Source organism: Taudactylus pleione, unplaced genomic scaffold (genome assembly GCF_031769625.1).
Source record: "Taudactylus pleione unplaced genomic scaffold, aTauple2 ptg000250l, whole genome shotgun sequence".
In the NCBI taxonomy this organism is placed as follows: Eukaryota; Metazoa; Chordata; class Amphibia; order Anura; family Myobatrachidae; genus Taudactylus; species Taudactylus pleione.
Genome location: NW_028284652.1, coordinates 7396803 through 7420259, shown reverse-complemented (window position 1 = coordinate 7420259; position 23457 = coordinate 7396803). Strand labels below are relative to the sequence as shown.

Below are 23457 nucleotides of genomic sequence, written 5' to 3'. Positions count from 1 at the left end.
AAATTATTTTACTTGTTTCTGGAAGGTGGTTACAGTCTAGGTGTTTTCATTGTAAGAAACGTTTTTTGAAATACAGGTTGAGTCTCCCATATCCAAAATGCTTGGGACCAGGGGTATTTTGGACAACGGAATATTCCGTATTTTGGAATAATTGCATACCTTGATTAAATATCTTGGGAATAGGACCCAAATATACACACACAATGCATTTATGTGTTATATACACCTTATACACACAGCCTGCAGGTAATTTTATACAATACTTTCAATCATTTTGTGGTTAAAACAAAGTTTGTGTACAGAAATGAAATTCATTTATGTTTCATATACACCTTATACACACAGCCTGAAAGTAATTTTATACAATATAAAAGTTTGTGTACATTGAACCATCAAAAATCAAAGATTTCATTATCTCAGTCATGCCAAAAAAAATCCGTATTTCGGAATATTTGGATATGGGAGACTCAACCTGTAATACTTTGCACCATTTATTAAATAAGAGAATCCGATACTAGTAGTTTTATTTGCTAAATTTCATAGTGTATTAAAGAAATTGTCATGTATTTTGGAACTGAACAGGTGCCAAGTGTTCGTGTTTTGTTGAAAATGATAAATGATTATTGGACACTGGGGGAGATGTGTTATAGCGGCACATATCATGCCGCTATAACTCTTACTGCTTCACCTCTTTAGTACCGCGCATAGCGCCCCCTGTCATTCTGCTCACTTCCCTGCATTACTACATACAGGGAAGCGGTAACTGCAGCTCTTAACATGCTCAGTTACCGGTTTTACCTCTTTATACATCTCCCCCACTGATCTAAATGTGACAATATATAAATATATAGGGACTTATGTAATAGGTTAGCAACCGCTGTGGGAACCCCTGTGATGGGTTTAAAGTGGCATATTAGGCAATACTATGGGGCTTATGTAATAGGCTGCGACTTGATGCTGCTGCAGGAACCCCTGTGAGTCTTCCTGTATTTTTTAAGTGACAATCATTTTAAAGGCAAAACCAAGCTGGTTTTGCCTTTAAAATGATTGCCACTTTAGAAATACAGGAAGACTCACAGGGGTTCCTGCAGCAGCATCAAGTCGCAGCCTATTACATAAGCCCCATAGTATTGCCTAATATGCCACTTTAAACCAGACAGATAGACTGCATGTCTCCTTTGCTGTTTGTTGTACTGTATGTTTCAAAGTAGCATCTGCAAACATTAAGAAAGGATCTGCATTTACAGTATATAATGCACCCAGCAGCATGGGTATTTCACAAGTTATTTAGGGGTCTATTTACTAAGCAGTGTTAGGAGACAGGTGCCAGCCAATCAGCACCCAACTGTCATCACACAGGCTGTGTTTGAAAAATGACAGTTGGGAGCTGATTGGCTGGCACCTTATCACTTCCTTATCACTTTTCACTCTGTCTCCTAACACTGCTTAGTAACTAGACCCCTTAGTTTTAAACTGCTTACCTGGGAATCCTAATGTTTAACATAAGACAAGATAATACACTTCATAATACACTTCATCCTCTTTTGCAACATATTCAAATGGTCTTCTTTAGCTTAGTTCTACTTAAGATTAGTTACACTAGATTTTCTCAGTTACAAATATTCAGACCTGTGCTGGTCATATTATACTGTACCTCCCAACTATCCCGATATATAGGGCCTGATCCAGAGGTGGACACTAATGCGTACGCAGCCGCGCATTCCCACGCAGGCAATGGGAAAATATGCAAAGATCACTTCGTACTTGCATGCGCGATCGCATGCACATATAAATATCGGTAACATCGAAGGACATCGGCGGCCATTTTACCCTTGCAGCAGGTCTGACCAGCCTAGCGAGCTCATCTGCCACGCAGGGCTGCGTATGCACTTGAAGTGGCTAATTTACGCACGCCCTTGAAACGGCGTTCAAATGCCCAGGCACCCCTGCGTTTCCTTAACCACCCCCTTTCAACACCCCTAAATGGTCACTTCCAGTCAATTAATCTGCAGTGGGCCTCCGTGGTCTGCGGGCTCGCACGGTGATCTCTGCGGGATCACACAGCTGCCTTTCGCACACGCACACTGCGATACATACGCAATGGCAAACAATCGCACAGTTTGCGTGCGAATTGCAATAGCGTCCACCTCTGAATCAGGCCCATAGACAGGACAGTACTGATTCGATAAAGGTATCTCTCCTGTGGACATGCCTGTACTCTGGTGGGAAAGTATGGTGGTATGTTCCATGGAATGGGGGCTATGGGAGTTCGGAGGTGGCAAGGAACAGCCTAGTATCCCAGAAAGCTAGGCATGCCCTAGTAGGTGGGAAACTTTGGCTACTGAGGTGTGACACTGATCGGGTATCAGACAGCAGTCCTTTATGTGGCATATGGTAGAGAGGAGCATTTATTAGATCTTCCACTACGTTGTTTATTTTAAAAGTAGTATAACAACACATTTTTATTTTTTGCAACTTCTGATTACATTTATAACTTAATTTTTCATTATTGTTAATTAATATTTATTAAGAAAATGGCTGTTCTTTTTTCAGGCGTTTCCGTGCATCTCCACAGGCGTGTTTGGTGAGTATTCTCTCAGAGTTTCTCATTTGGGATTTTACACATTTGTTTTAGTAGTTAGTAGTAGTTATATCGCTCTCTGTGCAGGATACCCAGCCGAGGACGCCGCTGACGTGGCCCTGGGAACCATCAGGAAATATCTGGAGGAGAACAAAAACAAGGTGAGAAGCCTGGTGATAGTGTAACAGAAGGCTAATGTAAGGAAGGAACAAGGGAAGCAGAGCAATTAGAAAACTCAAATGGTTCAGTAAGAAAGGAGTTTGGATCTGAGGGGTATATTTACTAAAGTGTGGATTTTTAGAAGTGGAGATGTTGCCCATTGCAACCAGTTAGATTCTACTTAACATTTATCTAGCACCTTCTAGAAGATAATAGCTAGAAGCCGATTGGTTGCTATGGGCAACATCTCAACTTCTAAACACCTGCACTTTAGTAAATATACCCCTGAGACTAGGTAGGGAGACAGGAGAATACTTAGGGGGAGATGTATCATACCTTCTAAAGAGTGGAGAAGTGTACAAGTTGTCTATAGCAACCAAACATCACCTACCAATCGTTTTATAGAATGTACTTGATCAATGCTAGTTAGATGCTGATTGGTTGCTGTGGGGAACTTGTCCACTTCTCCACTCTTTAGAAGTTAAGTGACAGGGCAGGTAGGAAGAAGTCACAGGAAAGGTGACAGACATCGTTCACAGACATATCAGGTCAGCCCTGCATCTACATGTGTGTATGGACGACCCGCCGACTGCCCTGGCTGCAGGGCCCGCTGACAGTTTACATCACAACTGGGCTCTAAAATTTAAATGCCCACCCAGTTGTAATGTCAGCCCAGACAGATTAAGCGTCCTATTGGTTAGCGTATATAGCTTACCAGTTAGCTGCGCTGACGGCGGATCGATCTGCTGACCGATCCATCATCTCAGTGTGTACCCAGCATAACTGTGGACTGAATTTAGTTCCTTTTTTTATTTCTTTGTCTTTACACTTTATCTGTTGGCTTTAATTGTAACATAATCTTTTTTCCCAAATTATAGAGTACGTAAACATTAGTTCTCATTTTAATCAGACTTCCTTCATTAAGAGTTTATATATATATATTAGGGGTGTGCACCGGCCACTTTTCGTGTTTTGTGTTTTGGTTTTGGATCTGGATCTTTCTTCGTGTTTTGGATCTGGATTGGTTTTGCCAAAACCACCCTTCCGTGTTTTGGGTTCTGTGTTTTGGATCTGTATTTTTTTGAAAAAAAGCATAAAAACAGCTAAAATCACAGAATTTGTAGGTTTTTCTGCTCCTATGCTATTATTAACCTCAATAACCTTAATTTCCACTCATTTCCAGTCTATTCTGAACACCTCACCTCACAATAGTGTTTTTATGTCCAAAAGGTTGCACCGAGGTAGCTGGATGACTATGCTAAGCGACACGAGTGGGCGGCACAAACACGTGACCCATCTAGGTGTGATACTGCAGTGGCAGACAGGATGGCAGTTTGAAAAACTAGGCCCCAAACTGTACATAATGCAAAGAAAAAAAAGAGGTGCAAGATGGAATTGTCCTTGGGCCCTCCCACCCACCCTTATGTTGTATAAACAGGACATGCACACTTTAACAAACCAATCATTTCAGCGCCAGGGTCTGCCACACAACTGTGGCTGAAATGATTGGTTCGTTTGGGCCCCCACAAAACAAGCTGGCAATTAATGTGTCCCTGCACAAACTGGCTCTACGGAGGCAAGATGTCATCCTCATCCTCCTCATCCACCAATTCCTCACCCTCTTCAGTGTGTACATCCTCATCCTCACAAAGTATTAACTCGTCCCCACTTGAATCCACCACCAAAGGTCCCTCTGTACGTTCTGGAGGCTGGTCTCCCTGGAAGAGCTGATAATTCATTTTGATGAACATCATCTTCTCCACATTCTGTGGAAGCAACCTCCTACGCCTTTCGCTGACAAGGTTCCCAGCTGCACTAAACACTCTTTCGGAGTACACACTGGAGGGGGGGCAACTCAGGTAAAATAGAGCCAGTTTGTACAGGGGCCTCCAAATTGCCTCTTTTTCCTGCCAGTACAGGTATGGACTGTCTGACATGCCTACTTGGATGCTGTCACCGATGTAATCCTCCACCATTCTGTCAATGGTGACAGTATCATATGCAGTGACAGTAGACATGTCAGAAATTGTTGCCAGGTCCTTCAGACCGGACCAGATGTCCAAACTTGGTCCTGCCTGCCCTGCATCACCGCCAGCGGGTTGCTTAGGATACCTAAGTTTTTTCCTGGCAGCCCCAGTTGCGGGAGAAAATGAAGAAGGAGCTGTTGACGTGTCACGTTCCGCTTCAGCTGACAGTGTGTTCACCAGCAGGTCTTTGCACCTCTGCAGGCTTGTGTCGGCCGGAAAGAGAGACACCACATAGGCTTTAAACCTAGGATCGAGCACGGTGGCCAAAATGTAGTGGTCTGATTTCAACAGATTGACCACCCTGGAATCCTGGCAAAGCGAATGAAGGGCTTCATCCACAAGTCCCACATGCCGAGCGGAATCGCTCCGTCTTAGCTCCTCCTTCACTTTCTCCAGCTGCTTCTGCAAAAGCCTGATGAGGGGAATGACCTGACTCAAGCTGGCAGTGTCTGAACTGACTTCACGTGTGGCAAGTTCGAAGGGCTGGAGAACCTTGCACAACACGGAAATCATTCTCCACTGCGCTTGAGTCAGGTGCATACCCCCTCCTTTGCCTATGTCATAGGTGGATGTATAGGCTTGAATGGCCTTTTGCTGCTCCTCCATCCTCTGAAGCATATAGAGGGTTGAGTTCCACCGCGTCACAACCTCTTGCTTCAGGTGATGGCGGGGCAGGTTCAAGAGTGTTTGCTGGCGCTCAGTCTTCGGCACGCAGTCGCTGAATGGCGAAAGTGGCCAGAAATTTTTCGGGACACCCAAAGCATCTCCTGCACGCCCCTGTCGCTTTTCAGAAAATTCTGCACCACCAAGTTTATTGTGTGAGCAAAACATGGGACGTGCTGGAATTTGCCCAGATGTAATGCCCGCACAATATTGGTGGCGTTGTCAGATATCACAAATCCCCAGGAGAGTCTAAGTGGGGTAAGCCACTGGGCGATGATTTCCCTCAGTTTCTCTAAGAGGTTGTCGGCGGTGTGCCTCTTACTGAAACCGGTGATACACAGCGTAGCCTGCCTTGGAACGAGTTGGCGTTTCTGAGATGCTGCGACTGGTGACGCTGCTGCTGTTGCTGCGTAAGGTGATACATCTACCCAGTGGGCTGTCACAGTCATATAGTCCTTAGTCTGCCCTGTTCCACTTGTCCACATGTCCGTGGTTAAGTGGACATTGGGTACAACCGCATTTTTCAGGACACTGAGGACACTTTTTCTGACGTTTCTGTACAGTCTCGGTATCGCCTGCCTAGTGAAGTGGAATCTAGACGGGATTTGGAACCGGGGACACACTACCTCCAGCAATTGTCTAAATCCCACTGCACTAATGGCGGATACCGGACGCACGTCTAACACCAACATAGCAGTCAAGGCCTCAGTTATACGTTTTGCTTCAGGATGACTGCTGTCGTACTTCATCCTCCTCGCTAAGGACTGTTGGAGGGTCAATTGTTTAGTAAAAGTAGTGGTGTCCCTACTTCCTCTCTGGGATGATGAACGACTCCCAGCAGCAGCAACAGCAGCAGCGGCAGCAGTAGGCGTAGCAATGCAGGATCCTCCGGAGGAATCCCGGATAGGAGAGTCAGTCATGCCAGTGACATGGCCTGCAGGACTACTTCCGATCCTGACTAAGGAGGAAATTGACGAGGAGGGAGTTGACGGTGTGGTTTGCAGGCGCTTGGATACAACAGGACAACGGGATTTAGGTGTCCCTGGACTGCTTACGGTCTTAGCCAAAGTTTCTGAACTTGACAGTAACTTATTATGAACGCGCTGCAGGTGCCGTATAAGGGAGGATGTTCCTAGGTGGTTAACGTCCCTACCCCTACTTATTCCACCTTTACATAAGGTACATATGGCAAGACAGTTGTTGTCCGGATTTGGATAGCAATATTGCCAGACCAAAGAGGTGGAATGTTTGGTCTTCTGCCCAGGCATGACCGTGATGGGCTTTTTCATCCCACGGACAACAACTGTCTCCCCCGGAGCCTGATTTAAACAAACTACATCACCATCAGAATCCTCCTCGCCAACTTCCTCCTCAGCGCCAGCTACACCAGTATCCTCATCCTGTTGTACTTCAACAGTGACATCTTCAATTTGCATATCAGCAAGTGGACTGTGGGTGCTCCTTTCAGCACTTGCAGGGGGCGTGCAAATGGTGGAAAGAGCCACCTCTTCCCGTCCAGTGCTGGGAAGGTCAGGCATCGCAACCACCACCACACTTGGACTCTCCTTGGGGATTTGTGATATCTTCTTAGAAAGCACAGTTCTTCGCTGTGCTTTTGCCAGCTTAACTCTTTTGATTTTTTTAGTGGGAGGAGGGCTTCCACCGTCATGTGAAGCTGAACCACTAGTCATGAACATACTAGGGATCGACCTTAGCCGTTCCTTGCCACTCCGTGTCGTAAATGGCATATTGGCAAGTTTACGTTTCTCTTCAGCTGATTTAAATGTTTTTTTCAAGGTCATTTTCCTGAACTTTGTCATTTGGGATTGTATGTGCCCTCTATTATGACATTGGGCATTGGCCTTGGCAGACGACGTTGATGGCATGTTATCGTCTATGTCATGACTAGTGGCAGCAGCTTCAGCACTAGGAGGAAGTGGTTCTTGATCTTTCTCTATTTTATTTTTATCGGAGAAAGTTTGGTCCTCCATTTATGTTATATCGATTTGATATATACGTGCGGCTAAACACAGAAAATATTTTTTTATTGGAGAGTAGTGCACTTTGTGGGTTACACCAGCCTTTAAGAAATGAGCCAGCCGGCTCTTTACTTATGGGACACAGGCGCACGCTTGGCGCTGCTCCTTTGTTGATGCACGTGCGGCTACTGCGCACACAATTCACAAACACAGAAAATATATATTTTTTTGGTTTGGAGTGTACTTTGGGGGTTACAGCACCCTTTAACGGTCAAGCCAGTCGGCCCTTTACTTATGACACAGGCGCACGCTTTGCACTACTTTGTTGATGCACGTGCGGCTACTGCGCACACAATTCACAAACACAGAAAATAATTTTGTTTTTGGTTTGGACTGGAGTGTACTTTGGGGGTTACAGCACCCTTTAACGGTCAAGCCAGCCGGCCCTTTACTTAAGACACAGGCGCACGCTTGGCACTACTTTGTTGATGCACGTGCGGCTACTGCGCACACAATTCACAAACACAGAAAATCATTTTTTTTTTGGTTTGGACTGGAGTGTACTTTGGGGGTTACAGCACCCTTTAACGGTCAAGCCAGCCGGCCCTTTACTTATGACACAGGCGCACGCTTGGCACTACTTTGTTGATGCACGTGCGGCTACTGCGCACACAATTCACAAACACAGAAAATTATTTTGTTTTTGGTTTGGACTGGAGTGTACTTTGGGGGTTACAGCACCCTTTAACGGTCAAGCCAGCCGGCCCTTTACTTAAGACACAGGCGCACGCTTGGCACTACTTTGTTGATGCACGTGCGGCTACTGCGCACACAATTCACAAACACAGAAAATCATTTTTTTTTTGGTTTGGACTGGAGTGTACTTTGGGGGTTACAGCACCCTTTAACGGTCAAGCCAGCCGGCCCTTTACTTATGATACAGGCGCACGCTTGGCACTACTTTGTTGATGCACGTGCGGCTACTGCGCACACAATTCACAAACACAGAAAATATATTATTTTTTTAGCACTTGGGGGGAGCACCCCTGATGGACAGAGCACCCCCTGGACAACACTACAGCACCCCTTTAGGACTGGGACACTGCACAGGACTTTGGAGTGGACACAGCCCCTATGGAGAACTGACTGCACAACACAGTCCAGCCAGCCCCTATGGACTTTGAAGTAGTGGACACAGCCCCTATTAACAACAGCAGCACAGCACAACACAGCCAGCCCCTATGGACTTTGAAGTAGTGGACAACAGCAGCACTACACTACACTACACTACACTACACTACACAGCCCAGCCAGCCCTAACTCCCACCCTCCCTCTTCACTGTCCACAGCCGAGTGAGAAAATGGCGCCGACGCGGGTACCTTATATAGGATCCAAAACCCGCGAGACTCGGAAGGCGGGATGATGACGTTTTGCCTCGATTTCAGATCCGAGTCAGGCGGGAAAAGTCGAGCCTGACTCGGATCGGACTCGGATCGGGGGGGCTCGGGGGGGTTCGGATTTCAGAAATCCGAACCCGCTCACCCCTAATATATATATAAAATGTATTTATTTTTCGTCCATTATGACAATATAATCATTTGGTATTATTTAAGAATACACAGGTATAGGATTCCTTATCCAGCACTAATGGAAATTTGATGTTTGGCATAAGCATTATTTTCAGAATGTTTCATTGTAAAAGTGACCCCTCCCATTCCCCACCCTGCCCCTGACCTCACCCATTACATGCCCCTGTACAGCAATGCCCTCCATAGTAACTATGATCGTGTGTGATGTCAGAGGGCAGCAGCTATATTTTTGGGTATTGTAACAAAATAAGAGATTGCATACTCATACAGTATTATGTATGGCAGTTTTTGTATTTCACAGGAGCACAATGTCATTTTGTTGTATTTTCGCTACGTCTTCTCTTTTAAACATTTTATCTATAGACTCATATTTTTTTCTTTTTTCTATTTTGTAAAATTGTTGTGAAAGTATAAATGAAGAACATTAGACATAAGCATTTGCAGTATAGTATAGGAGATAGAAGAGGGGATTAGGGGAGTGTGAGAAAAGACATCTCTGTTGTACACACCAGTCTTCCCCCAATTTACATTTCTAATTTTACTTCCCGGCTCATTCTTTTTCCTTTTCTCATCCTTTGATGTCCATTGAAACCCCCTCCCCTATCCTGTGTATCAGTGTAGCAGTAGTCGTCTCCCATCTGAGCACATCACAATTCCTCAGCTACTTGGTTGTATGCATCACAATCTTCCTGCCCCTAGGTCATCCTCTCTCATCACTGCCAGCCTTTAGCAGCTTATTTATAAAACTGTTTCCTAACTGTATCAATGTCTTCATTTGTTCTCAGTTTGACCGTATTATAATCTGCGTCTTCTTGGAGAAAGATGAAGAGATTTATCTCAGCAAACTACCTGAATATTTTCCTTTTGGTGAGTGAGCAGATGTGGTCAGTGCTGAGTGTGCAATACACACTTGGGTCTATTTTATTGCACTATTTACAGTCACACTTAACAATGTGAAGTTCAAGTGATACCCTTTGTTGATGAACTGAATAGATTTAAATTGATACTACTGTATTACTGTATATATAACGAAGTTGTGTTGAAGATTGCAGTTTAATTCTATGCAATTCAGCCATCATGTGTTTGCCATTCCCCTGGTTGTGTCACTGGATAACACAGTACGGCACTTTCATGTTCCTTTTTTAAAGTGTGATACCAGTTGAAATAAAAAAGTAATGAATTTCATTGTGTTGGCAAAACACGGTGCACAAGCAGAAGGCTGCCCATGCCCAGGGATGCCGGCATTTCAAAGGGTTTGGTTGTTGTGAGACTATGTTTCCGGGGATTAGTATGTTCCTTGCTGCCATGACTCCCACTCTTCATTTCTCTTCATTATGCTGCTACAATTCCCCTGCCTGACTACTTCCTACTTATAAATACACCAAGAAATAAGTATAGAAAATCCACCATTTCTCTTATAATTTAATTCATTTATGACATAATGGTAAAACTGCAAAAAAGTGGATATATAAATTAATTAGCATTATATGTAGTATGAATATGTCACCGACCAACAGCACTTTACCTTTTGATTGGCTCCTTTCACGAGTTAAATAGACTGTACCACATCCATAGCTGCCATTCATGGGTAGAGAAATTTCCAATTTTGACTTCTATAATAAATGAGAAATTGAAGCAACAGCCCTGCTGCTAGGGGCAGCCTGGAAGAGCCAACTTCTCATGTAAAAACAGCCGGTTATCTCTTCTTCTCATCACACTGCTTTATATGATTACTGCAAGACTGAAAGCATTAAAAGATTCAATATCAGATGAGAGAGTTAGGAAATGTACAGGGAAAATACAGAGCCTTTGAAAGCATTGGAGGAAAGTCATATTTGTTGTAAGCGGTGGCATATTTGTTCCTAGTGCATTGTTACGCCATATGCTCATGACTTGACTGAATCTATAAAATGTTTGCCTTATCTGTGTGAAGGATAGTGGTGCAATTTAAGTCATCCAAAACATTAAATTACAAATTTTTTTATATTTCGTTAATATAAATTTGCTATATTGTTAAGTGAAATTCACCTTTGATTGGGAACTGAATAGTAGGTTTGTATCAGCATAGTGTACATTATGGCAGTAGACGAGAAGTGCTGTATATTATTTACGTAAATTACAACTCTTTCTGCTTTTCCAGTGTAGCACAGAAAACGCCATCTGTGTGTGGGGTAAGACAGTTGTGTGTACAAACTGTAAAGTGTGTGCCTGATGCTTGCACACTAATAGTTGTTTACATTTTAACATGTGCATGTTGTGAAGTGATTACTGTATAGATTATTTATTAACTGTTATTTATATAGTGTACTATACACTCACTCCATAGTACTTTACAGAGAATATTTAGCAATTCACACCATACTTACCGACTTTCTGGCTGGGGGGCAGCCAGGTCAGCTTCCTTGTCAGAGCAGGAGGCGTGGCATGGCCATAGGTGGGTGGTGTGGGAGGCATGGCGGCTCAATCATGTCATCGAACCCCCCCCTGCTATACAGTGCCGATATTACAGGAACTGTAAAGCAGGGGCGGGGCTACAGTGATGCAATTCAGTGCAAATCGCGTCATCAGCCTCCCTGGACTGCCCACTTTTGCTCAGTAAGTGGGCGGCCTCAGGGGGTGCGGGCATCTTCGGGAGGGTATTGGGGGCACTGCTGGCCGGTTCCAGGATACTTGATTACTTTTCCAGGTGGCTGGGACCACCACCCGATTTTCAGGTGCCTCGCGGCCGTCCAGGAGAGTAGGCTAGTATGATTCACATCCCTCCCTGCCCCACTGAAGGTTATCTATGTACTAATCTGCTAAGGTCTGTCCCATCTCCATCATACATGTGCAGTGGGAGCCGAGACTGTCTACCCTCCAATGGCACCCTTTGCAGCGAGTGATGGGACAGACCTTAGCCAGAGAGAACGGTGGACCTGCTGGGAACAGGGTAAAGGGGAGGGGGCACAATGGAGAGCTTATGTGTGTGGTTGGTTGGGTGTGTTGATTTGGGGGAGACTGAAGTGACTCAGCATATGCCCGGTCTGATATACTAGTAAGCTATATTCCATATCACATGGACACACACAGACCTCAGGGCTGTGAGGCAGCAAGCTAACCATTGCCCCACTGTGCTGCTACTACATTAGGAACATTTTGTAAAGCTGTGTAAAATTATGTCTGTATTTTTTTGCTTTTTGCATTAAGAGCACTTATCGAAAAACAGGATTATCAGGCAGGAGGAGCACAAAAGAAAAAGGAGGGAGGGGAAGGGACTACAGGGGATGCCAAGCATACAACAAGGAAGGCACAATTATCATGTACCGCAATACATGATAGTAGGCTCTCAATATAGAGAAAAAGAAACAATATAACCTATTCAGGTTGTGAAGTTTTATTTAAACTGAACAGAAAGGATCAGAATCAGAATTTGAAGTGCTCTCCCTTTGTAGTATATACTTCATACCAACTGAGCCATTTTACAATAGGTCAAGTACAGGACAGTGTGGTCTCCATTTCAAGACTGAGGAGGTCTTTCCGTGTTAGAGCTATAGCAGCTTGTGCTGCAATAAGAATGTGGCCCAACATACAATATATCTACAGTGCTTAGGAAGCTGAGACAGCTATAAATACAATAGCACAAACTCCGGCATAGGGGTCAGATTACAGATAAGAGCCTTATTCACTAGAATAAAATTGTCTAACAAAAAAAATCTGGATCGGAGGACATGCCCAGCAAATTATGAAAGGTATGAACCTTACGCCAACAAACTTTGGATTGGGTACGCCAGTAAGATATAATCGATATAAGTATTTGACCTGCATGGAAAGCAATGGGTCAGGTGGTGTGCGAGCATGGACAGCAATGGGTCAGCTGGTTTGCAAGCATGGAAAGCAATGGGTCAGGTGGTGTGTGCGCATGGAAAGCAATGGGTCAGGTGGTGTGTGAGCATGGAAAGCAATGGGTCAGGTGGTATGTGAGCATGGACAGCAATGGGTCAGGTGGTGTGCGAGCATGGACAGCAATGGGTCAGGTGGTGTGTGAGCATGGACAGCAATGGGTCAGGTGGTGTGCGAGCATGGACAGCAATGGGTCAGGTGGTGTGTGAGCATGGAAAGCAATGGGTCAGGTGGTGTGTGAGCATGGAAAGCAATGGGTCAGGTGGTGTGTGAGCATGGAAAGCAATGGGTCAGGTGGTGTGTGAGCATGGAAAGCAATGGGTCAGGTGGTGTGTGAGTATGGACATGATGTCTAATCAGGTCAGATAACCAATGTTGGACTTGGTAGTGTTTATATCAATTAGTTGTGTGTAAGTTCAAATGTTCTTGTAGAGATTTAAAAGAGTGAAGACAATCAATAGAGAGTAAGTTACTTAAAGACAAGTCCATTCTTATGACTGTAACACGGGGTATAGAAATGAGGATTCCAGATAGGCCAGATAGGCAGCTGCTTGGTATAGCAGTGTTTCTTTAATGGTAGCAGACTCTGCACCTTAGCATACGTGAGGTTAGGCCTGGACACAAACAGGCACATAACAGCAAATAAGAAAACAACATAAAAGTAAATGTCTCAGCATTCCTTGTGCTAATATATTCCAGGTCCTGGCACCCTAATGCTAACCACCACCCCCAGCCTATCGCCTGGCTAGCTTATCCAGCATCAGGAGCAAGGAGCATCAGGTGTGTGGGAGTTTTAAACCCTTCCTGTGCTCCAGTGATTATTCAATCTGAGTCTGTGTAAATGTGAAAACCAGGAATTCCACACCTCCACTGCTAATGCAGAACGCACAGGGTTCACTCCAGCCTCCCTTGGAGGGAGCGGATTCCACCAGAATGTGGGTAATTCAGGTGAGAGACAATCCCTCTCACCACACATCTCCCCCTTTTGCTTTTCCAAGCTTGGGATAGCGCACATCTTCTTTCGTGACAGCCGACTCCACTCAGCTTTCTCAAACTTCCGGGACAATGCGTCCGCGTTTCTATGTTGAGCTCCTGGCCGATGCTGTACAACAAACTGGTACTGCTGGATGGTCAAGAACCAGCGCGTCACTCTGGGGTTAACATCTTTGTTGAGGTGCATCCACCGTGACCAAGACAAATTCTGTTCCCAGGAGATACTTCAGGGCTTCTACTGCCCACTTTATCTCCAAGCAGTCTAGCTCAACTATGGCGCATCTGGTCTCTCGTGGTAACAACTTTCTACTTAAGTAGAGGATCGGCTTTTCTTCGCCCGCAATGGACTTTGACAAAACAGCTCCTAAGCCTTTCGTGGAGGCGTCGGTTTGCAGGACAAAGGACTTCCGGAAATCCGGTGCCTGTAGAACCGGTTTGTAACGCAGAGCTGTCCTCATATCTTCCCAGGCTGCTTCAGTTGTTTTGGCCCTGATAATTCTTTCTGGTTGAGCCTTCTTAAGGGTCTCAGTCAGGGGTAAAGGTCTGGATGCAAACTTTGGAATGAAACGGCAGTAATAGCCTACCAGCCCAAGGAAATTTCTCATTTGTTTCTTGGTTGAGGGTCTTGGCCAGGATTGAATCACCTCCACTTTCCGTAGTTGTGGTTTCACTTGCCTATTGCCAATCACATAACCATGGTAATTGGCCTCTGAAAGTCCAATGGTACACTTTGCTGGATTAGCCGAAAACCCATGCTATCTTAAGCTGTTTAGCACTTCTTGGACTTTGGGCAAATGTTCTTCCCAATTTTCTGTATAGATGACAATGTCGTCTAGATAGGCTATAGTGTACTCCAGGTGTGGCCTCAGCAGGCTATCCATGGCATGCTGAAATGTCACTGGTGCCCCATGAAGGCCAAATGGGGAGCATTTTATATTAAAACAGGTCATCAGGGGTCGAGAAGGCAGTCTTCACCTTGGCGGTCTCACTTAGGGGAATTTGCCAATATCCCTTTGTGAGGTCCAGTGTCGGCTGCTCACCAAATTTTCTACTAATTCGCCCACCCGTGGTAGCGGGTATCCATCAAACCTAGAAACCTGATTCAGCTGCCTAAAGTCGTTGCAAAAATGTATGGCTCCTGATGGCTTGGGGACAAACACAATAGGACTTCTTTACCAGTTACTGCTGGACTCCTCAATGGCTCCAAGTTGGAAAATCTCTTAGATCTCTTGCTGGCCTGCTTGCCGCCGCACCGATACGGTCGCTGCTTTACAACCACTCCTTCAGGCGTATTTATCTTGTGCTCTACTAAGGCAGTGCGTCCTGGCAGGGAAGAAAACACATCCTGATTATTGCGTACTAAGGCTTCCGCCTCTTTTCGCCATTTTGCTGACAAGGTGTCCACCCACGGAACTTCTGTATGGCAAAGCGAACTAGAGCGGCCCCCAGGAACCTGTGGGGTGACAGTTTCCAGCACATCCATGGCAACATCTGTATTGGGTATGACATCTCTGCCAATATTTTTGTCTGGCCGTAACCAGGCAAAGTGTTGTGGATTTCTTTCCTCAGACATTAATTGTGCAGAGGTTCTCTCTCCAAAGAGGACTGGCCGTGTTTTCCACTCTTTCCCTTTTCTGAGGTAGGGCCTTGGAGACTTTACATTGGCGTTGCCTCTGTGGTTCCTTTACGAGATCAACAATTCCTAGGAAAGTGCATCCCAATATGATAGGATAGGGGAGTTTAGGACCAACCGTGGCAACCACCTCATAAGTGCTCCCCTTTATGGTGAGGCTCACTTGCACTCAGGAAAAGTTTTCTGTAGATTCATGAATGCAGAGTACGTCAACTAACCCTGGCACCTTTTCCACTGGCCTGGGCAGGACTGCCTCTGAGATCAGGGTTAGTTCACTGCCTGAGTCAATAATAGCTGGGAGTTCTCTGCCATTCAGCAACACAGTTTTCCACATTAATGGGGATCTGGAATCCAGGGGTACCATCATGCAAAAAGCGGGGTAAGTAGCACCCCACACTCCATAGACTCTGTATTTCTGGTACAATCTCTCCTTATATGACCTGGCTCTCACTCATAGCAAACGACCCTGCCATCTCCAGTGGCATTTCCTTGAGGAGGGGTGACAGTCGGGGTCACAGGCCAATGTGGTGCCATCTTAACGGGTCGCTAATTTCCTTGTTTCTTTTCTGGCAGCTTTGTCATATTTCCTGCGGTCTCATATCACTCCAATACTGTGATTAATTCATCTAAATTCTGAGGATCAGCGTGTATGACCCAGCGCTGCATATTCCGCCCTACGGTTCTTATACACTGGTCTTATACACTGGTCAACCATCTCTACAGTCTGAGCGGCAGTGCGGTCTTCTAGCTTTAGCCAACTCCGCACCTGTCTGGTGAGTTCTGCAACCTGCTTCCGAATAAGGACCCCTGGTAATAGGGCCCATTCATGGAAGCGCTGCGCTTTCCCAGAGGGAGTGAGACCTAACCTGGCCAGAATAGCACTTTTGACTAGGTCATATTTCTCCGCATCAGCAGAGGACAAATCAGCATAGGCTTTCTGAACCTCACCAGTGAGATGGGGGGCAATTCTATCAGCCCAAGTATCTGTTGGCCATTTTAAATGCTGTGCCACCCTTTCAAATATCAGCAAATACGCCTCTAGGTCATCTGGGGCAGATATTTTCTTCAGATTTCCAGCACCTGTTGTGCCCATTGACTGGGTCACTAACTGTAACATTTGTTCCTCTGTCTTTTGATGAGAAGCCAGCAAATTTACTATAGTGCAAAAAACTTCCTCCATTATTATAGTGGGAGGGGTATGTACAAGTGTAGGTGCTTTTAGATAACAAGCCGGTTTACACAAATAAATATATCTCTTTCTTTCAGCAAAGCAATTGTAATTCACATTTAACACAGAAAAAGAAAACACTGCTTTTTTTTGCTCCACCAATGCAGGGGTTAAACAGAACACAGGGGAAAAAATTGTCTTTTTCTCTTTGCAGTGCTTAATTAGACCTCAGTATTATGTGTGTCTTGCTCAGTCAACAGGTGAACTTAATTAGACAGCATACTAGCTGGTGAAGATACTAATCAGCATCTGTTATATCTTAAGCACCTTAGTAACAAAGCAAAGTAACTTTTTTTTCAGTACATATAAACAGCTTTTGCTTAGCAAGTTACAGTGTCCTTAATATAACTGCGGTTTTTCTGCTTCACCAACCATACTCACATATACCAAACGTTTTGCCTTGTCAGTTCCTCTACTACGCCATAGGCGTCTAGCAATTGCGCTGCGACACAGCAGTGCAGAGGTCCCTGTACAGGACACCATATGTAACACGAAGTATAGAAATGAGGACTCCAGACAGGCAGGTACTTGGTAAAGCAGTGGCTTTTTAATGGTAGCAGACACTGCACCTTAGCATGTCTGCTACCATTGCTACCTCATTAGCGTGAGGTTAGGCCTGGACACACACAGGCACATAACAGAAAATAAGCAAACAACATAAAAGTTAATGTCTCAGCACTCCTTGTGCTAATGTCTGTGGACCTCCAGGTCCTGACACCCTAATGCTAACCACCACCCCCAGCCTATCACCTGGCTAGCTTATCCAGCATCAGGTGTGTGGGAGTTTTAAACCCTTCCTGTGCTCCAGTGATTATTCCATCTGAGTCTGTATAAATGTGAAAACCAGGATTCCACACCTTCACTGCTAATGCAGAATGCACAGGTTTCACTCCAGCTTCCCTTGGAGGGAGCTGATTCCACCAGCATGTGGGTAATTCAGGTGAGAGACAATTCCTCTCACCACATGACATAAAGGGCCTGATTCAACAGTGGTCCATCTGCCAATTTATACAAATGCTACTACAAAGCCCTTCCCTGGTACACATCCATACGTAGAAATGTGCAAGGGCTGAGACACCCACTTTCAGCATCTGTAGGCACTGTAATACCGCCTGTAATACTGCCTGGTGCGTCTTTAGATGTCACAGTCGATCGCACCATGGAAACTTGCACTATCCCTATGGCAGGGGCAGATTATCCGCCTGAATATGGCGTGCTTTGTGAACATTTGAGTGTCTCTGTATGCAAACAGTTCAGCAATACACTCACAACACGGACCATCTCCAGGCATCTGTTTAGCCACCAGCATTGTCCAGTTCCTTTCCAAGACCTTTCTGATACCAAGGGGTCTATTCATGTACATGCCCCGAAGCGTTATGATAGTGTGCACTACACTTCGTATGTTACGATACTCTAATATCACAAAACTATGTAGTAATTAATGAATACTTACCTGTTCCACGATGCGAACTGGTATCCTGCTCCCTGCGATCCTGTTTTCTTCTTCCTTTCTGATTTTTCCTCGTCCTTAAAAGCTGTGTGTTATTCCAAATTCTGTATTGTAAATTATTTCACCTACTCAGGAAAACAGATACAGCCAGTATCCAGGAAAGCAGGGCCACCTCTTCCATTGGGCTTGTTGGGCAGTTGACCAAGGGCCCGAAGCTTGTAGGGGCCCACCAACCCGCCCCCCTGCAGCTCGGCCAGTTGGTAAATTTGTGATATTTTTATAAGCCGGTGCTCTGTATTCTGATTTAACCTCCCCCCGCCCCCCCCCAGTGACGAGTACTCACCTCATTCCCAGTTTCACTTCATCCGCCGGCTTCAGACCAGTCAGACAGAGTCTCTTTGCATGTGTGGGTGGTCTGATGGGCATGCAGGAGGGTTTTATGGACCATTTAAATTTTTTTCCCGTGAATGGATGGGTGGGGGCCCCAGTGCATTGCTTTGCCCAGGGTCCACACTGCTGTTAAGACAACCCTGCAGGAGAGGCCCATGCATGTGTGAGAGACATTAATTAGGTTGGGTCTGCATGAAATCTGTTTGTTCATACTAACCAGCTATGTTCTTTGAAATCTCCTTGTAGGTTTCATTACCAAAGCTTGCAAATAAATGGATGGACAGATTCAGGGCCAGAACTATGGGAGACAATGGAGGCGCCTGCTGCCGGGCTCCAGTTCTGTAGGGGGCACCTCCTCCATTGTCCACAACATATTCACCCCACTTAGGGCTGTAATTATGTACCCGGAGTGTACCCTCATGGCCGCCCAATACATGGCACCCCTTCCCGCCACCTGAGAAGCCACCACACACTAGTGTAGTGCTTAATGTTGGACCATCAGCTGCTGCCTTTATCTATCTATAGCCTGTCTGCAATCGAATTGTTACATTACAGTTTCAGCGGCTGTGACGGGGGGGGGGGCACCAAATTATAACTTGCCTCCGGGCGTCTGGGATGAATTTACGCCACTGGACAGATTCATAACAGGAATCCTGATCTGATCATATGCAATGTGCCCAAATCATGCTTGCCAACTCTCCCTGATTGTTGAGGAGACTCCCTGAAATAGTAGCAAGCCCCCTGACTCCCTGAAGAGTCTACCAATCTCCCTAATTGCACCTTACCCTCATTATGTAGCTGGTATATACTTGGATAAAAAAGAAATCAGATTCAAATGGGATCATCATTGCCATTTCCCGGCATTGTTTATACGGCACAATGATTCCTATGGCTGCATGCATTTTCATATAAGGTTTCTCTTGGCCACTTATATGGAAGACCATGTAAAACACAATACATGAGCAAGCCCTGAAGAGTATCAGTGTTGCATGTGTATGTAAGTCAACTTTAGGACACGCCTCTCAGATGTAACAGTACACGCCCACTTTACCGCCGTTCTCATAGGTGCTGCTTTCACAATCTCCCTGAAATGTTTTTCAAAAGTAGGCAAGCATGGCCCAAATGCTCGTGCAACTATGAGCAAATATGCAAGTTCTCATTCACTCCATCAGTTTTATTTCTCATATTATGGAGATCTGTGGGCCAATGTGCAGTGGCGGGCTGGGCCGGGGGGCAGGGTGCCATGTGCCCCCCGGGCCGCAGCGTCATGCGGGCCGCGGGCCGGTGCAGTCTGTGTCACTGTGACACAGACTGCACCGCATGTGTAGCGCTGACCGGACGGAGTTCAGTCAGCGCTACACGTGACAAACACACAGCCGCCGGCTCTGGCAGCTGTGTGTTTGATCAGCAGCCAATGAGAGTCTGTCAGACTCTCATTAGCTGCTGCTGCGCCCACTGCAGGAGCCGCTCCATCTTCCGGCTCCCGCAGTGGGCAATGGGAGAGGCGTCATGATGTCATATGACGTCTCTCCCATAATGCAGAGCGGCCCGGCCCGGGAAGGACAGACGGAGGAGCGGATGGCGACGGCAGGAGCGGGGTTTCAGGTAAGTGTTTTTTTGTTTTTTATATTACGTCTGTCTACAGGGGAGGGATCTGGCACTACTGGGGGCACTACAAAGGGGGGGACTACTACTACTGAGGGCACTACAAGGGGGATGGAGAACTACTACTACTGGGGACTACTACTACTGGGGGCACTACAAGTAGGGGACTACTACTACTGGGGGCACTACAAGTGGGGACTACTGTTACTGGGGGCACTACAAGGGGGGGGACTACTACTAGGGGCACTACAAGGGGAGGGGACTACTACTAGGGGCACTGCATAGGGGGGAGGGGACTACTACTAGGGGCACTGCATAGGGGGGAGGGGACTACTACTAAGGGCACTACATAGGGGGAAGGGACTACTACTGGGGGCACTGCATAGAGGGACCACTGCTGGGGGCTCTATATAAAGGGCAATACAGGGGGTACTGCATAGGGGGGAGACTACAACTGGGGCCACTATTTAAGGGGTATTGCATAAAGGTTACCATTATTGGGGGCACTGGATGGGGGGTGGACTGCTACTGGGGGCTCTATATAAGGGGCACTGCATAGGGGGTACCACTATTAGGGGCACTGTATAAGATGCTTACTACTGGGGGCACAAGGGGCACTGCACAGGGGGGACCACTACTGGGGGCACTATATAAGGGGCTTACTACTGGGGGCACAAGGGGCACTGCATAGGGGGGATCACTACTGGGGGCACTACTGGAGGCCTGCATAAGGGTGTTCTCTCCTGTGGCACACGGGGGCACTGCATATGGGCACTATGACAGGGGGCTGCCCCTAATCTTTATTTTCACCTTACATTAATCCCATATGGACCTGTCTCCTCCCTGGAACACTTGAGGGGGCGCCGTAGCACGCACATTCTTCGGGCACCCTGGCTACACGCTACTCCTCTGCCAGGGCCGCCTGCATGCATTTGCCCCCCAGGCTAAAAGTTGCCAGCCAGCCCCTGCCAATGTGTGAAAGGAGCCTTGTGCAGGAATATTGTTAGGACCACACCTTTCCAGGGAATGCTAGGCCACAAAATTGTGATGGTGCAACATTAAACGCCCTTTCTGGCCTTCGGGTCACTCCTTTCCTCACTGATTGCATTGCAAGCAGCCCTGCTCCTGTTTCTGCATGCTGTGTAGCAGAGGTGTTAGTCCTTGTTATTTGTTCTCTATTTTCTGTCTCTAATTATTTACCCTGGTGTCAGAAAAACCATCATTATAATTATTAGCCAGTGTCCCACATGTTGGGCCTCTTACTATTCATTATACCGCTCCCCTATTGTTCTTTGTCACACTTGCCTCGCTGAAAGAAATATACTGCAAGCTGTAAATTTAAATTGAAATTAAGGTCGTTAAAACACCAACATTAACTGCAGTGCCGATCAGCAATTAAGATTAGTATAAACTAACACATTCGGAGGCACACATGCTCTTCATCAGTTTTCACACGAGTTCAAGGATCAAATGACAAAACTTCCCAGATATAATTTTATTGCTGAATCTTCATAGAAAACCATTAAATAATACATTGCTGCAGACACAATTTATAAACAAAAGCTTATTGTAGCATCATAGAAGACCAAAATACCCTTTAGCAAGATAAAATAAATCTGCATATATTCATTTCTCAGTTATATACTGCAGAACAATATTCCTGTGATGCATATTGCAGTGGATGAGACCTTCAACACATTACAGCCATGCAGAGCCGTAGCTAGACATTTTGGTGCCCCCCAACTTCCTATATAACAAAATCTGAGTCATCTGAGTGCTGCCTCATTCCGCTACATTTCATTGGTGTGCCCATCGAGGTTGGACACACGAGAGGGCAACGGATGCGGCTGTTTGCTTACAGCAAGGGAGTGCCAGCCATTGCACAAATTTTTATTTATATATATATATATATATAATTATATATATAAGAAGACAAGAGTGTGGACCTATTTGGACTATATATATATACACACACACACACACACATATATATATATACACATACTGCATATATATATATGTATGTATATATATATATGCTACACATACATATGTATGTATGTGTGTGTGTGTGATATATATTATTATATACATTTATTTATTTCATAAATTCAGCACACAAGTTGTAATGGGGAGGCTACTGTGCTGGGCTGGCCATTACTTTTAATACTGCCAGTGGAACTGCCAGTCACAGTCAGACCTCACCTGGCAGTAGCAGCTCTTCGGTCCTGTATCATCTGGTTTCCAGCCCTGCTGTGTGCTGTCTGCTGTGTCCACACTACGTGCCTTTCCTTGCCAGCTACCCCCAGCACACAGGACAGCAGCCAGCAGCTCCTCTGTCCTCTGGGAGCCTTGGGCGGGGAGACATCATGACGTCATCACGTCTGCATCTCTCCTGCCCGGCTGCCCTAATACTGTGGATGCCGGAGCCGGAGGCTTTATGTCACAAGGAGGCAGGGCGCCGCGGACACGCAGCAGCGGCCGCCCGGCACTAGATGAAACAACAATATAGAGAGATGGTGGGCGGTCGGTGTTCCGCCCTCAGCAATGTTGCGCTCTGTGCGGAGGCACCGACCGCACCACCCTAGCTACGGCCCTGCAGCCATGCACCACTGTGTTAGAGATAGTAGGATGCTGGACTTCCAATGGTACTAAGGGGAAGGTGCTAAGGAAGCCTGGTGATACGTTCTATTTATTAACGCTTTTATTTGTTTTCTACTTTCATGGTAAAATATAAGCAATATGTGCAGAAAAGGCCTTTCTGTACTTAGAGAGTGGGAGGATCTCTCGCTCACACTCTTTTTCCCATCCATCCTCAATGTCAGTGCTCTACTTATTTTCCTGTGTATCCGCTTCTCCTCTCTGCCTGTGACCATGGCCCTGATTCAGAGTTCTACGCACACCCGATGGTTTGTATATGTTCACAGTGTCCCCTATGCTGCAGTATGATTGACATGCTGCGGCCGACTGGGGGTGAGGAAGAGGCGGTGACTGCCAGCGTCTCAGAAAACCAGGGCATGACAAGGGAAGCGTGAAATACACGGTCACCCTCAGTAACCCGAGGGTTACTTAGATGGTCAATGTTCATGCAGTTGTTTCAGTGCTGTGTCCCCGGATGCAGCAGCAGATCACAGAAGCTGGCAGGAAGCGTCTATTTACACAAGATGCCACCTACGGCATTAGCATATCGCATTTCTGCTGCATACAAAGACGTAGTGGCGTACAACTCTGAATCAGGCCCTATGGCTCCCTGTCCCCTACAGAATCTATTTTAAAGTCC

At 45.9% G+C, this 23457-nt stretch overlaps 1 protein-coding gene across 3 annotated transcripts in view; it reads left to right on the top strand.

Annotated features, from left to right (window-relative positions):
• The window catches only part of MACROD1 (mono-ADP ribosylhydrolase 1), an 802331-nt gene that overhangs the window by 762930 nt on the left and 15944 nt on the right, over nucleotides 1-23457 (top strand). For 2 of the 3 annotated variants that reach the window (XM_088480066.1, XM_088480064.1), the window contains 3 exons: nucleotides 2554-2584; nucleotides 2669-2742; nucleotides 9785-9866. In XM_088480066.1, the coding sequence (XP_088336192.1) occupies nucleotides 2554-2584; nucleotides 2669-2742; nucleotides 9785-9866 (187 nt within the window). Of the gene's footprint in view, nucleotides 1-2553; nucleotides 2585-2668; nucleotides 2743-9784; nucleotides 9867-11139; nucleotides 11171-23457 lie in introns of all 3 variants that reach the window. The other variant, XM_088480065.1, reaches the window with a different exon arrangement.